Source organism: Magallana gigas, chromosome 3, assembly GCF_963853765.1.
Source record: "Magallana gigas chromosome 3, xbMagGiga1.1, whole genome shotgun sequence".
Lineage (NCBI taxonomy): Eukaryota > Metazoa > Mollusca > Bivalvia > Ostreida > Ostreidae > Magallana > Magallana gigas.
In genome coordinates, this window is record NC_088855.1 from 5,860,190 (window position 1) to 5,876,937 (window position 16,748).

The window sequence follows — 16,748 nt, forward strand, 5'->3', positions numbered from 1 at the left end:
TATCAAGAGTGAAGACAAGCAATATGAAAGAACGGTTGGGTCTGAATTTTTTGTCAAAGAGGCGTATCGGGTAAACAGTGATATTCGGAAAATTCAGAGTGTTGAAATCGCTACAGTCACCTAAAATTTCCCGGAAATTACCTAAAAATAAAATGCTCTCTTTGGTGATTCATGCAGGGTAAGAAGGTGGCAACATTGCAGAAAAACACATATGTACTCGGTAGATGTAAATATATGCATATGAAATTCTGTAAAAACAATGAAAACATACTTTGGGAAACAAGATCGACTATGAGGAAACGGGGCAGTTATTACGGGGCGCTCTCTCCCGTACAGGACTAATACAGGGCCAACCGTGAGCTTATTCTCTTGTTGTTGGACCCAGCCTCATAAAACCTCCAACAAGCCAACACGCGTTTTAGTTTTCAGACTTTTATATAGACTTTACATGAAATATACTTTTACGTGAGTTCGGTATGTATCAGCACCGAAGGTCTGATTCCAACTGACTATAATTTACAATTCAGAATAATATATAATAAACAATGGAACAACACAATGAAGGATTAACATAAGAAGTACAGATGTAAGTAAATCAATTATCAAACAGCTATTGAGTAACTCGGGACATTTTAGCAGCATGTACATAAAAGGATTAATAAGATGAAAGAAGCTTAAGTGTCAATAAACATAAACAGAAGTCAATTAAAAGATTAGCTGTCTATCACTGATTGTGCCTCAGGTGGGATTAATGCTGCGCGGAATTTATAACGTTTATAAAACAGTTGTCGAAATAGATGAAAAGTTTTTAACACAAAGTCCGAAAACATAATTTACAAATTTATTAAAAATAGTCCGAAAGATTGAATTTCACACCGTGACACAGTCATTTGAAGACCAAAGCAATCTTTTCTACCTTATGTAAATATAGATGAGATGAAAAGTCTTTCCGATACAGGCCTAGATAATCATATAATCAGCTAAAACTTGTCTGAATGGCAAGAGGTTGCGTGAAACGTAATTCGCGCCAATGTTGGTATTGAATTAGGTGCCCAACTCCACTTAAATTTGACAGAAGCGTTACTCTGACCTTAATGATCCAAAACCTTAAGCGGCAAAAGCTTACAGCTAACAAGTTACCGTTGTGGTCCTTTTGCCTTTCTTAGATCAAAATCTGGTCGCAACCCGTTTTAGGCATGACATAATCTGCAAAGGCGTCGGAACCGGGGGTTTAGCTAAGTTAGACCAAACCATTAGGCACATAGCCGAATAGAGGGTTAAGCCCCCCCCCCCCCCCACTTTTTTTTTCGTAATTGTTGAAACATAATTGTTCCGTAATGTACGTTTGAAAGATTGAGAAGTTGGAGTTAAAGGCATACTAGCTCCCCCCCCCCCCCGAATTAGGATTTCCATGATTCTGGAATGCTTTGGAAGTATAGGTCCCCCCCCCCCCCCGGATAAGGATTTTCATGATTTTGGGAATTAGTTTTTTTTCTCTCAATAATTCTGAGGATCAGTCTAGCCCCCCCCCCCCCCCCCCTCCACTTTCAATTTGCTTCCGACACCAGTGATCTGGACTTGTTCAATGTTCCTGGTTTTAACTTCGGTAATCAAAAAGGATTTTCTTTAATAAAGAAACAGAATACTTAGTACTGTATACAGGGAAATATTGGCCCCATATTAATTTCGCCTTCGTTGTCATCGGAAGACTAAAGACTGGGCGAATTCAAGCATTTTTAAATAACCTTGTCAATTAGAAAGAGTATCTATTTCTAACTAAATCATAGATGCAGGTCTGTAACTCCCGGTCTGAAAAAATTCGGAGACCTGCAGCTAACTAAATCAATGAAAAGGAGATTTTAAGATGGTCGCATTCTGTGTTTTTAAACGACATTCATCTGTCTATTAAACATACCTGCTTTCATCATGGGTTAGCAAGAATGGTTTGCTTTGGTCAGGTACAATTTTGTATATCTGATTCCCAAATTATAGAAATAGGTCCTACCTGAACTAAATGCAGCTAGATAGACGTAATACCAGTAATGACTCGGAAGCTGAATTGGACCCCAATTTTTTTAAATGAGTATAAAATTGAAACTTCTTTCAAGCATATCTCCAGATAAGGTTCAATGAACTTGGAGCTCAGCTTTGAAAATCTGCATGGAATATGAATCTGGAAATACAATAGATGTACCAGTACTTTGTCTGTATTTGGTATTGAGTGCTTTGGTCAGTGGGGTAGATCTACTCCTGAGTAACTACATGTACACGGCCCTCTTTGACCAAAATGGTATGGTTTATGCCAACTTTACAGAAATATAATGAATTATGATTTTAGACATGCAAAATAATAGTCACATTTTAAAAGTTGCAGGTATTAACCACTTTAGTGCATGTGTGACACTCATAATTATCTATATTTTCACTCTGATACCAGAGTAAAAGAGAAACAAAGCAGGTGATCTGTAGGAAAAAATTAGCAATGTAAATTTTAACAATGTTTAAATATTTCAAGGTGATTTCTGAAAAAAAAATAAATTTCTGTATTTATTGCAAAAGTACATATACATTTGTACATGTATTAATTTTTAGCAGGACCTATCCCATGCTGATCTTTACACTGATTTTGACTTTTGATTGCAGGTCTGTTTGATGGGATGCTCTTTGGCATAGTTGCACAAAATGATCATATAAAATAATACCAAATGATTCATAGATTACATAAATTCCTGGTAATGTAGGTGTTAATCTCATTAGTTCAAGTTTGTTCAACCCAGGTGTCAAAATATAAATCTTTTATCTGAGCTGAGCCATCATCTGAACAAGATGAACAGATGTTAAACAGATGTGAACAATTTTTTCATAATGCACAATTTTACATCCTCAAATCACAAGCACTTATGGACAATTGATATCTTTAAACATAAGATTTAACAAATTTTACATCTATACTACATTCAGGTATAAAAATTTCTCCTATTAAATTATCAATGAGACAAGCAGGATGTGTATTAAATTTCATAAAATGCCAGTCTGAGATCAGTAAGCAAGATAAGCTGAATTTGTGGTGGCTCAATTTTCTTGGAATTACATTGGTATTCACATTCTCAACAGATTATTAAACAAAGTCTTATTTGTTACATGCCACTCCACAAAATTCACAATCTGTGAAATTTGGCCACCATGAATTTTATTAATTTAATTGTTTGTTGTATACTAATAAACTGTGTAAAAATATACATCTATACTCAGAAGCTTTGGTATACAATACTGTAGATCAACTTCCATTAGCAACTACTTATTTTCAAAATCAGCCATCATGGGCAGTGAAAAGGGTTTACTTTGAAATAAAATTTCATAATTGAAAGCTTCAGTCATTTTTAATAAATGCACAATGAATTTACAGTATGTTTACACAGATTGACAAATATTCATGAGTCATGGCTAATAAATATACATTGTGAACATTGCATGCAAATTAATATAATGCTGGTATACTGTAAAACACAAGCAATTTTTACGATCCATAAAATATCTACCCGGTACTGATTGTAATGTCTCAATTCAAATTAAATCATGCAATATAACTTTCATGTCAAATTAGAATAGTATATTTTTTTTTAAAGTAAAACAAAACCAAAATCACAAAATGAACAACATCTAGATACTATTTATAGAACAAAAGCAGTTTTGGTAGATAAGATGCAACCTACAGTATATAAAATTCCTAATACTAAATTCAATTTAGCTACTTTATGTGGAAGTTTTTGCAAATTGTCATCTCGAAAAACACGCTCTAAACTGAAGGCCTCTGGAACACATATCAAAGGTATAAACATCCAAAATGAGAAATGGAGTCCCATCAACACAAACATAATGAATGGCACAAATAATAAAAATGCAAAGAAGAAATATGATCCAGTTTTCCCAAGAAGTATGGCCATGGTAACAATGCCAGCTTTTCGATCTGATTCCATGTCTCTAGTATTGTTGGCATGCAGAATCGATTCAGTGTTCAGAGCCAGTGGCAGTGCATACAGAATTGGCATCATAGATAACTGACCTGATTGACTAAGATATGAAAACATGACGGTCAGTGGTCCAAACGTGAGAAATATCAGCAAGTCTCCTAAGGCGATATACTTCAGTCCAAGACCACCTGTGTACAAAAAACTCGAAGACAGTCCTCCAAAATACATGAGAGCAAGATGTTCCATCTTTGCTGGAGAGATGATTGTCAATACGAAACATCCAAGACATCCTACTATGTAAAATAATGCTCCTAGATTTGAAACAACAGCTGGGGGTAGAACATTATCCACCAATGTTCTGTCATCACTGGTCTTTTTGCTGTCTATGCCTTTCAGATAATCAAAATAAGTGTTCACTAAGTTCCCAGCTGCATGAACTGACAATGCTGACAGACAAGTCACCAAAAAGACACTGATACTGAAGTCCCCTGTACTTTTGTAGGCAAGGGTGCTTCCCAGGGCCACTGGCGTCAATGATGCAGTAAAAGACCACGGACGGAGGGCCACAAAATACTTTCTGAGATTCAAGGAAAATGAAGACATTTTAGTCCGATCTGTCTTTGTAGAATGGCTCGTGTAATTCTCTGTGCCGTTAACGTCATGCTTGCCAAGCTTGGTACTCATGGTCAGAACAGAAAACGGAAATGATACAATGTCGTAAAATTTTCCAAAAATGAATGAAATAAATCTGTACTCTTTAGGATTAGACTTGAAATTTTGTGATCTTTTATACTTTAGAAATAAATGCATTTGGCCATTTGGATCTTCCTAAAAACAAAACTTGTCCTGCTAATTGTCGTAAAACTTTTTATATCCGGTTGCACTTGATCAAGGAAAGCATGATTGTTATTATATGAGATGTCTTAAACTGCGTTGTTTTTATTATCGTAAAGCTTCCATGGAACCTTGTAGGTTTTATATTACAAGCTAAATATATGCATGTTTGTTTAATCGAGTGTCATAAGTAGATGCGGAGTTTATGATGAAGTATTTGGGGGCGTAGGCGATTTGTCGAAGCTTTAGCCTAGTATTTATCATAATGCACGGTAATGCACATAATCACATTACCATAACCCCATTAACTGATGTTCAGTAGTAGTTAACAGACATGTTAAAATTTCTGCAAGTGGTGTAAGATTAAATAAAATCTTTTATTTTAGATGCTCATCTCGAAGAATATAGGCCAGTGTAAAGGTTAAATTATAAATATGACACAACATCTGCAAGAAATTATAACCCAGTTTGTGACAGGGTTAAAAAATAAAAATGAAGATGTTAGAAATAAGTCTGCCATGGATTTATACCGCTTTGTGGTCACTGAGTTACGGGAAATGCCCTCCGAGTACCACACAACCTTCATGGATAAATTCAACCATTTCATTTTTGAAATGGTATCCAGTTCAGATATGAATGAGCGCAAAGGCGGAATATTGGCCATAGGTATGTAACGTTGTATGACATAATGATATGCACTATAATAGAAAGTTATTTTGATTTTTGAAATATGACTTACTAGTCTTTTTATTCTTTAGAAAAAAATAACTTTTTCCCTTTTATAGTTAGTCTCACTGGAGTTGATGTAGGGAACACCTCCACCAGAATAAGTAGGTTCTCTAATTACCTTCGGAATCTTCTGCCGTCCAATGATGTATCAGTCATGGAGATGGCTGCTCGGGCAGTGGGCTGGCTGGCCTACTCCTCAGGCTCCTATGCTGCAGAGTACGTGGAGCATGAAGTGAAGCGTGCCTTAGAGTGGTTAACTAGTGATCGACAGGAGAGCAAGCGACTAGCTGCTGTGAGTCAATCATCTCTTTTATTTTTATATTGGAAGTTAAAAAACTAAACTGATTTTGCCAAAGATAAACAAAAGTTGAATGACAATTTTTCTTGTATGTACGTCACATAATTTTTTTCTATATTTCATAGGTTCTGGTGCTGAAAGAACTTGCTGTAAATACCCCAACATTCTTCTTTCAACAAGTACAGCAGTTTTTTGATTGTATTTTCAATGCTGTTAGAGATCCGAAGGTAAGACTTAATTTAATAGAAGTTACATTTGTATTTTAACTTTGTGGAAAACTAAAATACAAATATGGGTAGGTAGGAGTAGAAATTAAGATTTTCTACATATGTCCAAGAATTTTGTAATAACGTACATGAAATCAGTTATGATTTTGACTTTGTAAATTTTAGCCCAACATCAGAGAAGGAGCTGTTGCAGCCCTGAGGGCCGCTCTGGCGGTAACCTCACAGCGAGAGAGCAAGGCCACTCAGAAGGCTCAGTGGTACAGGGTATGTAGTGATTGCATTATTATTACTACAAACCTTAAGATTTGATACCAAATGTACATGATTATCATTGATTTACACAAAACAAATCTTTTCTTTTATTAGCAATGTTATGATGAGGCTGTGAAACTGTATGATGAGTTGCAGGGAAGAGAGAAGAAACTATCTCGAGATGACTGGGCTCATGGATCCCTTCTCATAATGAATGAACTGTTGAGATGTAGTAATATTGAGGGAGAGGTAATAGGAAAAGGGTTTAAATCATTGCACAGAAGCGCTTGTCAGTTAGATCTGATGAAGGCGTTTCTATTAAATTTACATGGAGATTTTTAAGATTTGGTTTTATGTTATACATTTGTACTACATTAATGTTTAATACTCAATTTTCATCAACAGAGGCTAAGAATGGAAATGGAAGATATAACTAACCAGCAGTATCAACATGAAAGGACTCTTAAGGTCTGTCAGGACATTTAGATGTTTATGTTATATAATGATGACTCAGCTGTTTGTTCTTAATTTTATGCAAAATACATGTATATCACAATAGAATATACTTTTTACTTTTAAGGAGATGTCAAAGACCCACAAATCACCCTCCAGTTCTCTAGCCCTGCAGCAGTTCCAACACAAAGCATTCCCCATCAACAACTTTATGTCTGGCAATCGGCATAACATGCAGAAAATCAGTTTTGAAAGCCGAACTTGTAAACAGCTTGTCGAAAGTCATTTTGATAAGGTACATTTAAAGAAAGAAAAATACCAGTGATACTTGACCAATATTGTACAGTATATGTTGATGAGGTTATTTGTCTTGAAGGTGTGTGCCCTACTTTTGAGACACAAGAACAGCAAGAGTGTTCACATCCAGCTGATTCTACAAGTTATCTTTCCACGTCTTGCCGCCTTTAAACCACATGAATTCTCCCGACTGTAAGTGATGAATTTGGTCTTGAATGTCCAATGGCCCTGAATTTATATACAATGTTATGTACTATAAGTACTTTTTTATGACTTTTCAAGAAATCTTTTAACAAATAAAATGTATTTCTAACTTAATTTGATATTGTTTGCATTTTGTCAATATTTGGATCAAGGTACCTGGATGATACAATCAACTTCCTGTTGGGGTCACTGAAAACAACACGTGACAAGACCTCCACATTCCAGGCCATTGGACTACTGGCCATTTCTGTCCAGGACAACATTGTCCGATACCTTCCCGGGATCCTGGAGGTCATCAGGGCTTCCCTCCCTCCCAAAGACCTACCAGCCAAGTATGTCTAGTGAAGTATTCACTGCTTGAACCCTCTCTTACGATGCTTATGAATTTACTTTAAATTTACAGCTTTCTTGACTAGTTAAGCATTAATGAAATGAGATTTGAAAAAAAATATGTATTCATTAATAAATCACAGGAAACAGAAGAATATGGTGGTGGATCCATCAGTTTTTACCTGTATCAGCATGCTGGCCAGAGCTGTAGGCCCAGCCATGATTAAGGATGTCAGAGATCTGTTAGACTCCATGTTTGCGACTGGTCTGAGGTAAGAAAAAACTTAAAAAGAATTATTGTTTTTTTATCACTATTTCACCTCTCTAAGTTTATTCACTGCTATGTGATGTTGATTGTTTTTCTTCAGTCCTGCTTTGACTGCAGCCCTTCGTGATCTGGCCATACAGATCCCACAACTAAAGAAAGAAATTCAGGAAGGGCTGCTGAAGAACCTCTCACTCATCTTAATGGGGAGACAACTCCGCCACCCTGGGGCCCCCAAAAGTCCCCTACAGCCTTTCCCTATGTCAGGTAAAGTCTTTTTACTTTTGTTTTATTGTCATGATTATGCAATATTTATTATTTATTGATCTAAAGGTTTGGTCATTTGATTGTCTTTTGATTCCAAAGAAAGCTTATTTTCATTTCGTTCTATTTTAGCCTCTTTAACAAATTTGGCAGACATCCAAGATGCCACAAGCATAACACTGGCATTAAAAACTCTGGGAAGCTTTGATTTTGAAGGTGAGCAATTTTTTTGTGATTTTACATTACACATGAAGATTTTGGAGCCTTATTTTGTGTTTTAAATTAGCTTGAATTTTAGAGTTCTTAATCTTTTCATATTATAATGCATTCTTATTTGTTTTGGTATTTTAGGCCACTCTTTGACCCAGTTTGTCCAGCATTGTGCTGAGCAGTACCTGTCCAGTGACCACAAGGAGATACGCATGGAAGCCGTCCGTACCTGTGCTAGGCTGCTGACACCTCTCCTACAGGTATGACACACACTGTAGTCATTCTTGTGAGAGAGTCATTATACATTGTATATTAAATACAGAAAAAAATGCATTTTGATTGTTTTTGTTTCAGTTGCTTGCCAATAGTCAAGGACAGATCAGCATAGCGGCCATGAATACAGTGGCTGAGGTGTTACATAAGCTGCTGGTAGTGGGCATCACAGACACAGGTGAGTGGGAGGAGGGGGTCATTATAAATGTAGGTCATTGAAACTGGGAGAAAGGTTAACTCCTCAAAATGTACATGCAAGTCCCAAATTCAATGCATATATTGGGGCACCATAAATGTCCTCACATGGAAGCCATTTCAAAGATACTCTTACATGTACATTCATGCTGATCCATCTGGTGATAAACATTTTGATGTTTCAGATTCTGACATCAGATACTGTGTTCTGGTCTCTATGGATGACCGGTTCGATCCTCATCTAGCCCAAGCAGAGAATCTGTCTGCTTTGTTTGTGGCCCTGAATGATGAGGTGTTCGAGATTCGTGAGCTGGCAATTTGTATCATTGGTCGACTTAGCAGTAAAAACCCAGCATATGTCATGCCTTCTTTGAGGAAAACACTTATTCAGGTATTCACAGATTTTGTTGGTTTTTTTTTTTTACATTATCTGACATTGAGAAAAAACATTTCATACCAATTGAATTGAATACTTTTATGTTATGCACAGATCAGAACAGAGTTGGAGTACAGTGGGGTGGGAAGAAACAAAGAACAAGCCGCTAAGATGCTTGGCCACCTGGTGGCTAATGCTGCCCGCCTGGTGCGCCCGTACATGGAACCCATATTGAACGCCCTGATCCCCAAACTGAAGGAGCCCGACCCTAACCCCAACGTCACCATCAGTGTACTGGTCGCCATAGGAGAACAGGCACAGGTAGAGGGGCAACAAGTGTAAAGAAACTGCTACACAAAACCATCTGTTCCTTTTTCTATTTACATATTGTAGTTCTGTTGTGTGACTCAATACAGTTGCCTTGGTTGTAAATGTAGGTCAGTGGTACAGAGATGAGGAAGTGGATGGATGAGTTACTTCCCTTGATATTGGAAATGTTACAAGACTCGTCATCTCTACAGAAAAGAGAGGTAACTTAAGTTTCATAAAAAATCTGATACCTCTTCTGTGCAAGTTTGAATTTTCTGCTGCTATTGAAACACTAATACATGTACCTCTTTATCGCAGAAATTGTACCATACAAGTTGCATTTCTTTTATCAGTGAAATGTAAAATGCAATGATACTCATGTACTTGTACATCTAATTCAATGCGTACCTGTAGGTTGCACTGTGGACCCTGGGACAGCTGGTTGAGAGTACAGGATACGTGATCGAGCCCTACAAACGCTACCCCTCATTGCTGGAAGTACTCCTTAACTTCTTGAAAACAGAGCAAGCTACAGGAATTAGAAGAGAGGTGAGTTTATAACATTATCCCAATTGTTTGATAAATAAATGATTCATTTGTAATGATTTTAAATATCTTTCTGTTTTTAGCTCACCTGAGCTGAAAGCTCAAGTGAGCTATTCTGATCACATTTTGTCCGTCGTCCGTCCGTCCGTCCGTCTGTCCGTCCGTCTGTCCGTCTGTCCGTCTGTAAACTTTTTACATTTTGAACTTCTTCTCTAAAACCGCTTATCCAATTTCAACCAAATTTGGCACAAAGCATCCTTATGTGAGGGCGAATATAAATTGCAGAAATAAAAGTCCGATCTGTATTCAAAGCGGAGAAAACCTTGAAACTGTAGAAAAAGGGGGGTGCATTTTTAAAAATCTTCTTCTCAAGAACTAATTAGTTCAATTCAACGTAGTTTAGCATAAATTATCCTTATGGGAAGGAAAATATAAATTGCAAAAATTAAGTGCTAATTCTGATTCAAATCTGAGTTATTACGAAAATAATAATAAAGGAAATGCGTGTTTCAATCAGTTTAATAGCTTCGGGCTCGGCATACGGTAAGAATTACCTACGGTAAAATGGGTAGGCAAGACTTGGTCTGAGCAAAACAAAAGATTGGCAGGTATTAATCTGCCAATCTCATTAAAATTTCAGGGTATTTGATGGACCAGTATATTTGTATTCGCTGTAAAAATTGCTGCAAAATAATGCGTATTTGGAATTGACGATTGCCGATCTGCCCCGGCTTTTATTTTGCCACGGCCTGGGTTTGCATACCCATTTTACCAAGACTCGTATTCCATACTTCTAAAACGAGGTTCTTTGTTTAAAGCAGCCATGACATCATACGAAAAAGGGTCGATCTGACTATGATGAATTTACTTGCTATGCAACCGTTCGCGTATGAAGGGAAATTTTTGAAACATGCAAAATATATTGGTGCCGATTTTGTGAAGTAAATTAAGGCTAAATATTTCAATGCGTTGACAGTTTTCACACATGACGTTGGTGTTAGCTTGTTCTGATTTTCGTTTCGTTTTCATTATTTATGCTTTGTAACCTGGGAACTATCGTCTGTATTTCGTGATTTTTACGTATCAAATAAAACAGAGACTTCGGTAAATCAAACAGTTAACAGTTTACCTGCGCAAATTAAGCAATATCTGATGTAGGGGTACTGAAGTACAATTCATTCTATCGGTAATTCGGCATTGTCTTTTGCGTAATGGTAGATTAATGCAATAGGTTTTGTTGAGATGCTCGGCATTTTCTCGAGTTTATTCAGTTTAAATAGAGTTTGATATCGCTGACGGAAATATGTAGGTATATACATGTATATATATGATTCATTTCGAAAAAATAAATTGTGTTCTTTATTTGTTATACATGTAGCTAGTGCATGTTTCTTGTGTTTAATTGTTACCCTACAATTTCTATTTACTAACCATATTTGAGTGTTAAGCTTCGAATTATAAGCAAGATACAGAGATTTGCTCACAATTCTATGTTTGTACACAGATCTTAAAAGCTACAGATTAAAAAAGTAAAAAAATTGTCAATATTTATTACGAAAATTTTCAAAGTCTGTTCTTCCAGAAACCAACTTATTGAATTGTAAACTTAACCTTTTTAGCTCACCTGAGGGTGGGGCCACAATGGGGGGGGGGGGGGGGGGTCGAAGTTTAACAAATGAATATATAGAGTAAATCTTTAAAAATCGTCTTCTCAGAAACTAATCGGCCAGGAAAGCTGAAACTTGTGTGGAAGCATCCTCAGGTAGTTGTGAAAATCATGACCCCCGGGGGTAGGGTGGGGCCACAATGGGGGGTCGAAGTTTAACATATGAATATAAAAAGTAAATCTTTAAAAATCTTCTTCTCAGAAACTAATCGGCCAGGAAAGCTGAGACTTGTGTGGAAGCATCCTCAGGTAGTGTAGATTCAAATTTGTAAAAATAATGACCCCCGAGGTTAGGGTGGGGCCACAATGGGGGATCGAAGTTTTACATAGGAATATATACAGTAAATCTTTAAAAATCTTCTTCTCAGAAACTAATCTGCCGGCAAAGCTGAAACTTGTGTGGAAGCATCCTCAGGTAGTGTAGATTCAAAGTTGTGAAAATAATAACCCCTGTGGGTAGGTTGGGGCCACAATGGGGGGTCGAAGTTTAACATATGATTATATAGAGTAAATCTTTAAAAATCTTCTTCTCAGAAACCAGCCAGGAAAACTGAAACTTGTGTGGAAGCATCCTCAGGTAGTGTAGATTCAAATTTGTGAAAATCATGACCCCTGGGGGTAGGTTTGGGCCACAATGGGAGGTCGATGTTTTACATAGGAATAAACAGAGTAAATCTTTAAAAATCTTGTTCTCAGAAACTAATCAGCCAGGAAAGCTGAAACTTGTGTGAAAGCATCCTCAGGTAGTGTAGATTCAGAGTTGTGAAAATAATGATCCCCAGGGGTAGGGTGGGGCCACAATGGGGGGGGGGGTCAAAGTTTAACAAAGGAATATATAGGGTAAATCTTTAAAAATCTTCTCAGAAACTAATCAGCCAGATGATTCTTTATAATTGTTAAGACTTTGGCCCCAGGACAATTCTTTGGCCTCATGAGAAGGTTCAGAGTTTGATGTACGTTTATATCCCGTATATAAACTATTGTTAGGGATCTTTTTGAGAACTGCAATACTCAACATATGATATGACTATAAAATCATCCTGTTAGAAAAGGGACTAATGATTATAAACATAAGAATATCCAGGGGAAAATGGATTTTATTTATACAGGATCTACATGTATTATTGTACATTGTCCAGATAGTTTGTATTATGACTCCATTGAGCTGATTTTATCATAACTATTGTTCCTCAGGTGAGCGATGTGGCCCATGGGCCTCTTGTTTTGTTTTATCAACAATATCTATTACTGAGTATTGGCTTTATAGGTGATCCGTGTACTTGGTTTGCTTGGAGCACTTGATCCCCACAAACATAAGATGAACCAGGGAATGATTCAGAGGAATGAATCCAACTCTGTCAGTGCATCGGACACAAAGCTATCCTCTGACAGCACCCAGCCTGGTGAGACCTTTATAGTCTCTGTAAACTTTTTTCGTGCTTGACTCATATCTTATTGTCTGACAAAGAAAACTGTTCTAAATTAATTGAAAAGTTCTTATTATGTTTATACAATGTAGAGGTAAAGTAATATTGATACCAAAAAATATAATACATTCAGTACATGTGTATGTTTCTATCCAGAAAACACAAGTGAAATGTTAGCCAACATGACCGCTTCTACCACTCTGGAGGAAATCTATCCAGCCATTGCCATAGCAACACTGATGCGGATAATCCGTGATCCATCTCTCTCACAGCACCACACAATGGTGGTCCAGGCGATCACCTTCATCTTCAAGAGTCTGGGAATAAAGTGTGTTCCTTACATCCAGCAGGTGATCCCAGCTTACCTGGCGGTCATCCGGTCCGCGGATCAGACGTTTAGAGAGGTCAGTAGTTATATATGCTAGATCATGTCAAGTTTACTCTAATGAAGATCTATGTTATGAAGTGGGTGTGGTCATAACGGGTGCTTGATAAATTATTTGAAGTTGTTTCTCATTTGTCACAATACTTTTATTATGTACACCATGCCAATTGTTTGATTGTTATTTACCAAATATTGACAAAATATGTTAATGTTATTTCTAAACAGTTCTTGTTCCAACAACTGGGAGTCATCATTGCGATCGTGAAGCAACACATCAGGAACTACCTCAATGATATTTTCACCATTATAAAGGTACAGTCCTTACAATATTTTTAAGCTGATTGATTTCAAGTTATCATACATACGATGTACATGGATAATTTCATAAACAACAAAATGTATTATGGAAATATTTTCTTGTTGTTGTATTACAACTAAACCAAGCAAGGATCTTCAAATATGATATTACTGTAGTATTGAGACAATTTCTAAAAACATTAACAAATAAACTTTGGTTGACCAATGTAGGAGTACTGGAGTCCCAACAGCACTATGCAGAACACAATCATTAACCTGGTGGAGCAGATTGTGACGGCCCTGGGGACAGAGTTCAAGATCTACCTCCCCCAGATCATCCCCCAGATCCTCAAAGTCTTCATGCAGGACTCCAGCGACAACCGGGCAGTCACCGGCAAGGTCTGTACATGGTCAATGTCTTGTATTGTAAGATTTACCTGTGATACAAACACAGGTCATTTTCAATTACCTGTGGTAATACTTAGTGTGATTAACCTGTGGTAATACATTATATGAATTACCTGTGTTAATACATAGTAGGAATTACCTATGGTAATACATTGTAGGGATTACTTTTGGTAATACATTTTAGGAATTACCAGTGTTACAGCACTTTATCAATGAAATAAAACAATATTTACCTTCGATGATATTTTGTCCTAATATTTTATGTATATGTTGCTATGCTAAATGTAGACTCTGTTCCTTACAGTTACTGAATGCCCTACAGTTGTTTGGGGCTAACCTTGATGACTACCTCCATCTACTTCTCCCTCCTGTGGTGAAGCTGTTTGACAGCCCAGATGTCCCTCTCTCAGTCAAAAGGTCAGTGCATAAATCAACAGAAAAAAGAATCTGATATTTATAATTTCCCTAAAAGCTCATCATATGTTCTGAATCAATTGTATATATTTTTTTTAACACTCACAAAGTACATTATAGTTTCTTGTTTCTATTTTTAGGATTGCCTTGGAAACGGTAGATAAATTGACCTTGACCCTTGACCTGACAGAGTTTGCTTCCCGGATCATTCATCCCCTTGTGAGAACCTTGGACTCTGTGCCTGAGTTACAGACAGCCGCCATGGATACACTGTGTGCCATGGTGATGCAGATGGGTCCAAAGTTCACTATCTTCATTCCGATGGTCCAACGTGTGATACAGAAACACAAGATAGCTCACCAGCGATACTTCATTCTAATGGCAAGGATTCTCAAGGTCAGTCAAAATGTTATTATAATTATAGTATGTTAACAGCTTAAATACAAAATATCATCTTATAGACTCTGGAATTTTCACTCTTTTGTGTCTTTACCTTTAGGCATCAACCATTGCTGAGGAAGAAGATGATCCTATTTTATTGAAGCACAGAAAGAATCGTGGGAAGGCAACAGAATCTAGTGAATCGATGGCAGACACAGCTGTGATTAAGAAGCTTCATGTCAGCTTTATAAATCTCCAAAAGGTAAGGTGGTCTGAGATATTGTTGTTTATTGGTTAGATATTCCGTTGTAATAGAATATTCAGTCAAGTATAGAAATACATTTAACTATAGACCAGAATTAATCTGATCAATTTACATTTGAAGGACCTATTAGAAACATCCAAACAATGTACATGTACATGTTCAATTATATACATATACATGTATATATTATGTACAATGTACATACAAATTTTCTGTGATGATTCTTTTTAATACTGTAATAATAGAAATATTTGAATCTGTTTACAGAAATTCTTTGTAGACCTATAAGAAATAATCATTTGGTTAAGGGGAGGATGGTTAAAGAAACTTTGTATTGTTAAAATAACCACTGTTCTATAATTTTTTCATTTTGTTTCAGGCTTTGGAAGCTGGGAGAAAGGAATCCAAGGAAGACTGGATGGAGTGGCTGAGGAGACTGAGTATAGAGCTCCTGAAAGAGTCCCCATCCCCCGCCCTCAGGTCCTGCTGGGCTCTGGCACAGACCTACAACTCACTGGCCAAGTAAGTCCCCATCCCCCGCCCTCAGGTCCTGCTGGACTCTGGCACAGACCTACAACTCACTGGCCAAGTAAGTCCCCGTCCCCCGCCCTCAGGTCTTGCTGGGCTCTGGCACAGACCTACAACTCACTGGCCAAGTAAGTCCCCATCCCCCGCCCTCAGGTCTTGCTGGACTCTGGCACAGACCTACAACTCACTGGCCAAGAAAGTCCCCGTCCCCCGCCCTCAGGTCTTGCTGGACTCTGGCACAGACCTACAACTCACAGGCCAAGTAAGTCCCCATCCCCCGCCCTCAGGTCCTGCTGGACTCTGGCACAGACCTACAAATCGCTGGCCAAGTAAGTCCCCATCCCCCGCCATCAGGTCTTGCTGGGCTCTGGCACAGACCTACAACTCACTGGCCAAGAAAGTCCCTGTCCCCCGCCCTCAGGTCTTGCTGGACTCTGGCACAGACTTACAACTCACTGGCCAAGTAAGTCCCCATCCCCCGCCCTCAGGTCCTGCTGGGCACTGGCCCAGACCTACAACTCACTGGCCAAGTAAGTCCCCGTCCCCCGCCCTCAGGTCCTGCTGGGCACTGGCCCAGACCTACAACTCACTGGCCAAGTAAGTCCCCATCCCCCGCCATCAGGTCTTGCTGGGCACTGGCCCAGACCTACAACTCACTGGCCAAGTAAGTCCCTGTCCCTTGCCCTCAGGTCCTGCTGGGCTCTGGCCCAGACCTACAGCTCTCTGGCCAAGTAAGCCCCTATCTCATTACAACTCACTGGCTAAGTAAGTCCGTATCTCATCATCTCATAACAACTCACTGGCCAAGTAAGTCTCTATCTCATTACAACTCTATGGCCAAGTAAGTCCCTATCTCATTACAACTCACTGGCCAAGTAAGTCCTTATCTTATCATCTCATTAAAACTCACTGGCCAAGTAAGTCCATATCTTATCTCATTACAA

General features: G+C 38.0%; 2 protein-coding genes across 4 annotated transcripts in view; one reads left to right on the forward strand and one right to left on the reverse strand.

Annotated features, from left to right (window-relative positions):
* Nucleotides 1-3,361: 3,361 nt before the first annotated feature.
* LOC105331598 (ubiA prenyltransferase domain-containing protein 1) lies at nt 3,362-4,692 on the reverse strand. Its single transcript, XM_011433861.4, has one exon. The coding sequence runs from the start codon at nt 4,653-4,655 to the stop codon at nt 3,672-3,674; it is 984 nt and encodes a 327-aa protein (XP_011432163.3). The 5' UTR covers nt 4,656-4,692; the 3' UTR covers nt 3,362-3,671.
* A 139-nt stretch (nt 4,693-4,831) lies between these two features.
* LOC105331599 (serine/threonine-protein kinase mTOR) overlaps nt 4,832-16,748 on the forward strand; it is a 29,237-nt gene continuing 17,320 nt past the window's right edge. The window contains exons 1-28 of one of the 3 annotated variants that reach the window (XM_066078245.1): nt 4,832-4,939; nt 5,192-5,471; nt 5,591-5,826; nt 5,958-6,059; nt 6,225-6,323; nt 6,426-6,560; nt 6,717-6,779; nt 6,892-7,059; nt 7,141-7,253; nt 7,418-7,597; nt 7,739-7,867; nt 7,964-8,127; nt 8,257-8,340; nt 8,476-8,594; nt 8,689-8,785; nt 8,988-9,193; nt 9,293-9,499; nt 9,616-9,708; nt 9,902-10,036; nt 12,967-13,102; nt 13,283-13,530; nt 13,737-13,823; nt 14,040-14,207; nt 14,521-14,633; nt 14,771-15,026; nt 15,130-15,273; nt 15,656-15,756; nt 15,891-15,932. In XM_066078245.1, coding sequence (XP_065934317.1) covers nt 5,240-5,471; nt 5,591-5,826; nt 5,958-6,059; nt 6,225-6,323; nt 6,426-6,560; nt 6,717-6,779; nt 6,892-7,059; nt 7,141-7,253; nt 7,418-7,597; nt 7,739-7,867; nt 7,964-8,127; nt 8,257-8,340; nt 8,476-8,594; nt 8,689-8,785; nt 8,988-9,193; nt 9,293-9,499; nt 9,616-9,708; nt 9,902-10,036; nt 12,967-13,102; nt 13,283-13,530; nt 13,737-13,823; nt 14,040-14,207; nt 14,521-14,633; nt 14,771-15,026; nt 15,130-15,273; nt 15,656-15,756; nt 15,891-15,932 — 3,857 coding nt within the window. In that variant the 5' untranslated portion in view covers nt 4,832-4,939; nt 5,192-5,239. Of the gene's footprint in view, nt 4,940-5,059; nt 5,078-5,191; nt 5,472-5,590; nt 5,827-5,957; nt 6,060-6,224; nt 6,324-6,425; nt 6,561-6,716; nt 6,780-6,891; nt 7,060-7,140; nt 7,254-7,417; nt 7,598-7,738; nt 7,868-7,963; nt 8,128-8,256; nt 8,341-8,475; nt 8,595-8,688; nt 8,786-8,987; nt 9,194-9,292; nt 9,500-9,615; nt 9,709-9,901; nt 10,037-12,966; nt 13,103-13,282; nt 13,531-13,736; nt 13,824-14,039; nt 14,208-14,520; nt 14,634-14,770; nt 15,027-15,129; nt 15,274-15,655; nt 15,799-15,890; nt 15,933-16,748 lie in introns of those variants that run through there. The other 2 variants (XM_066078243.1, XM_066078244.1) reach the window with 2 other exon arrangements.

Coding starts and splice junctions, on each gene's coding strand:
- LOC105331598 (XM_011433861.4), bottom strand. CDS start 4,655: ATGAGTACCAAGCTTGGCAAGCATGACGTTAACGGCACAGAGAATTAC.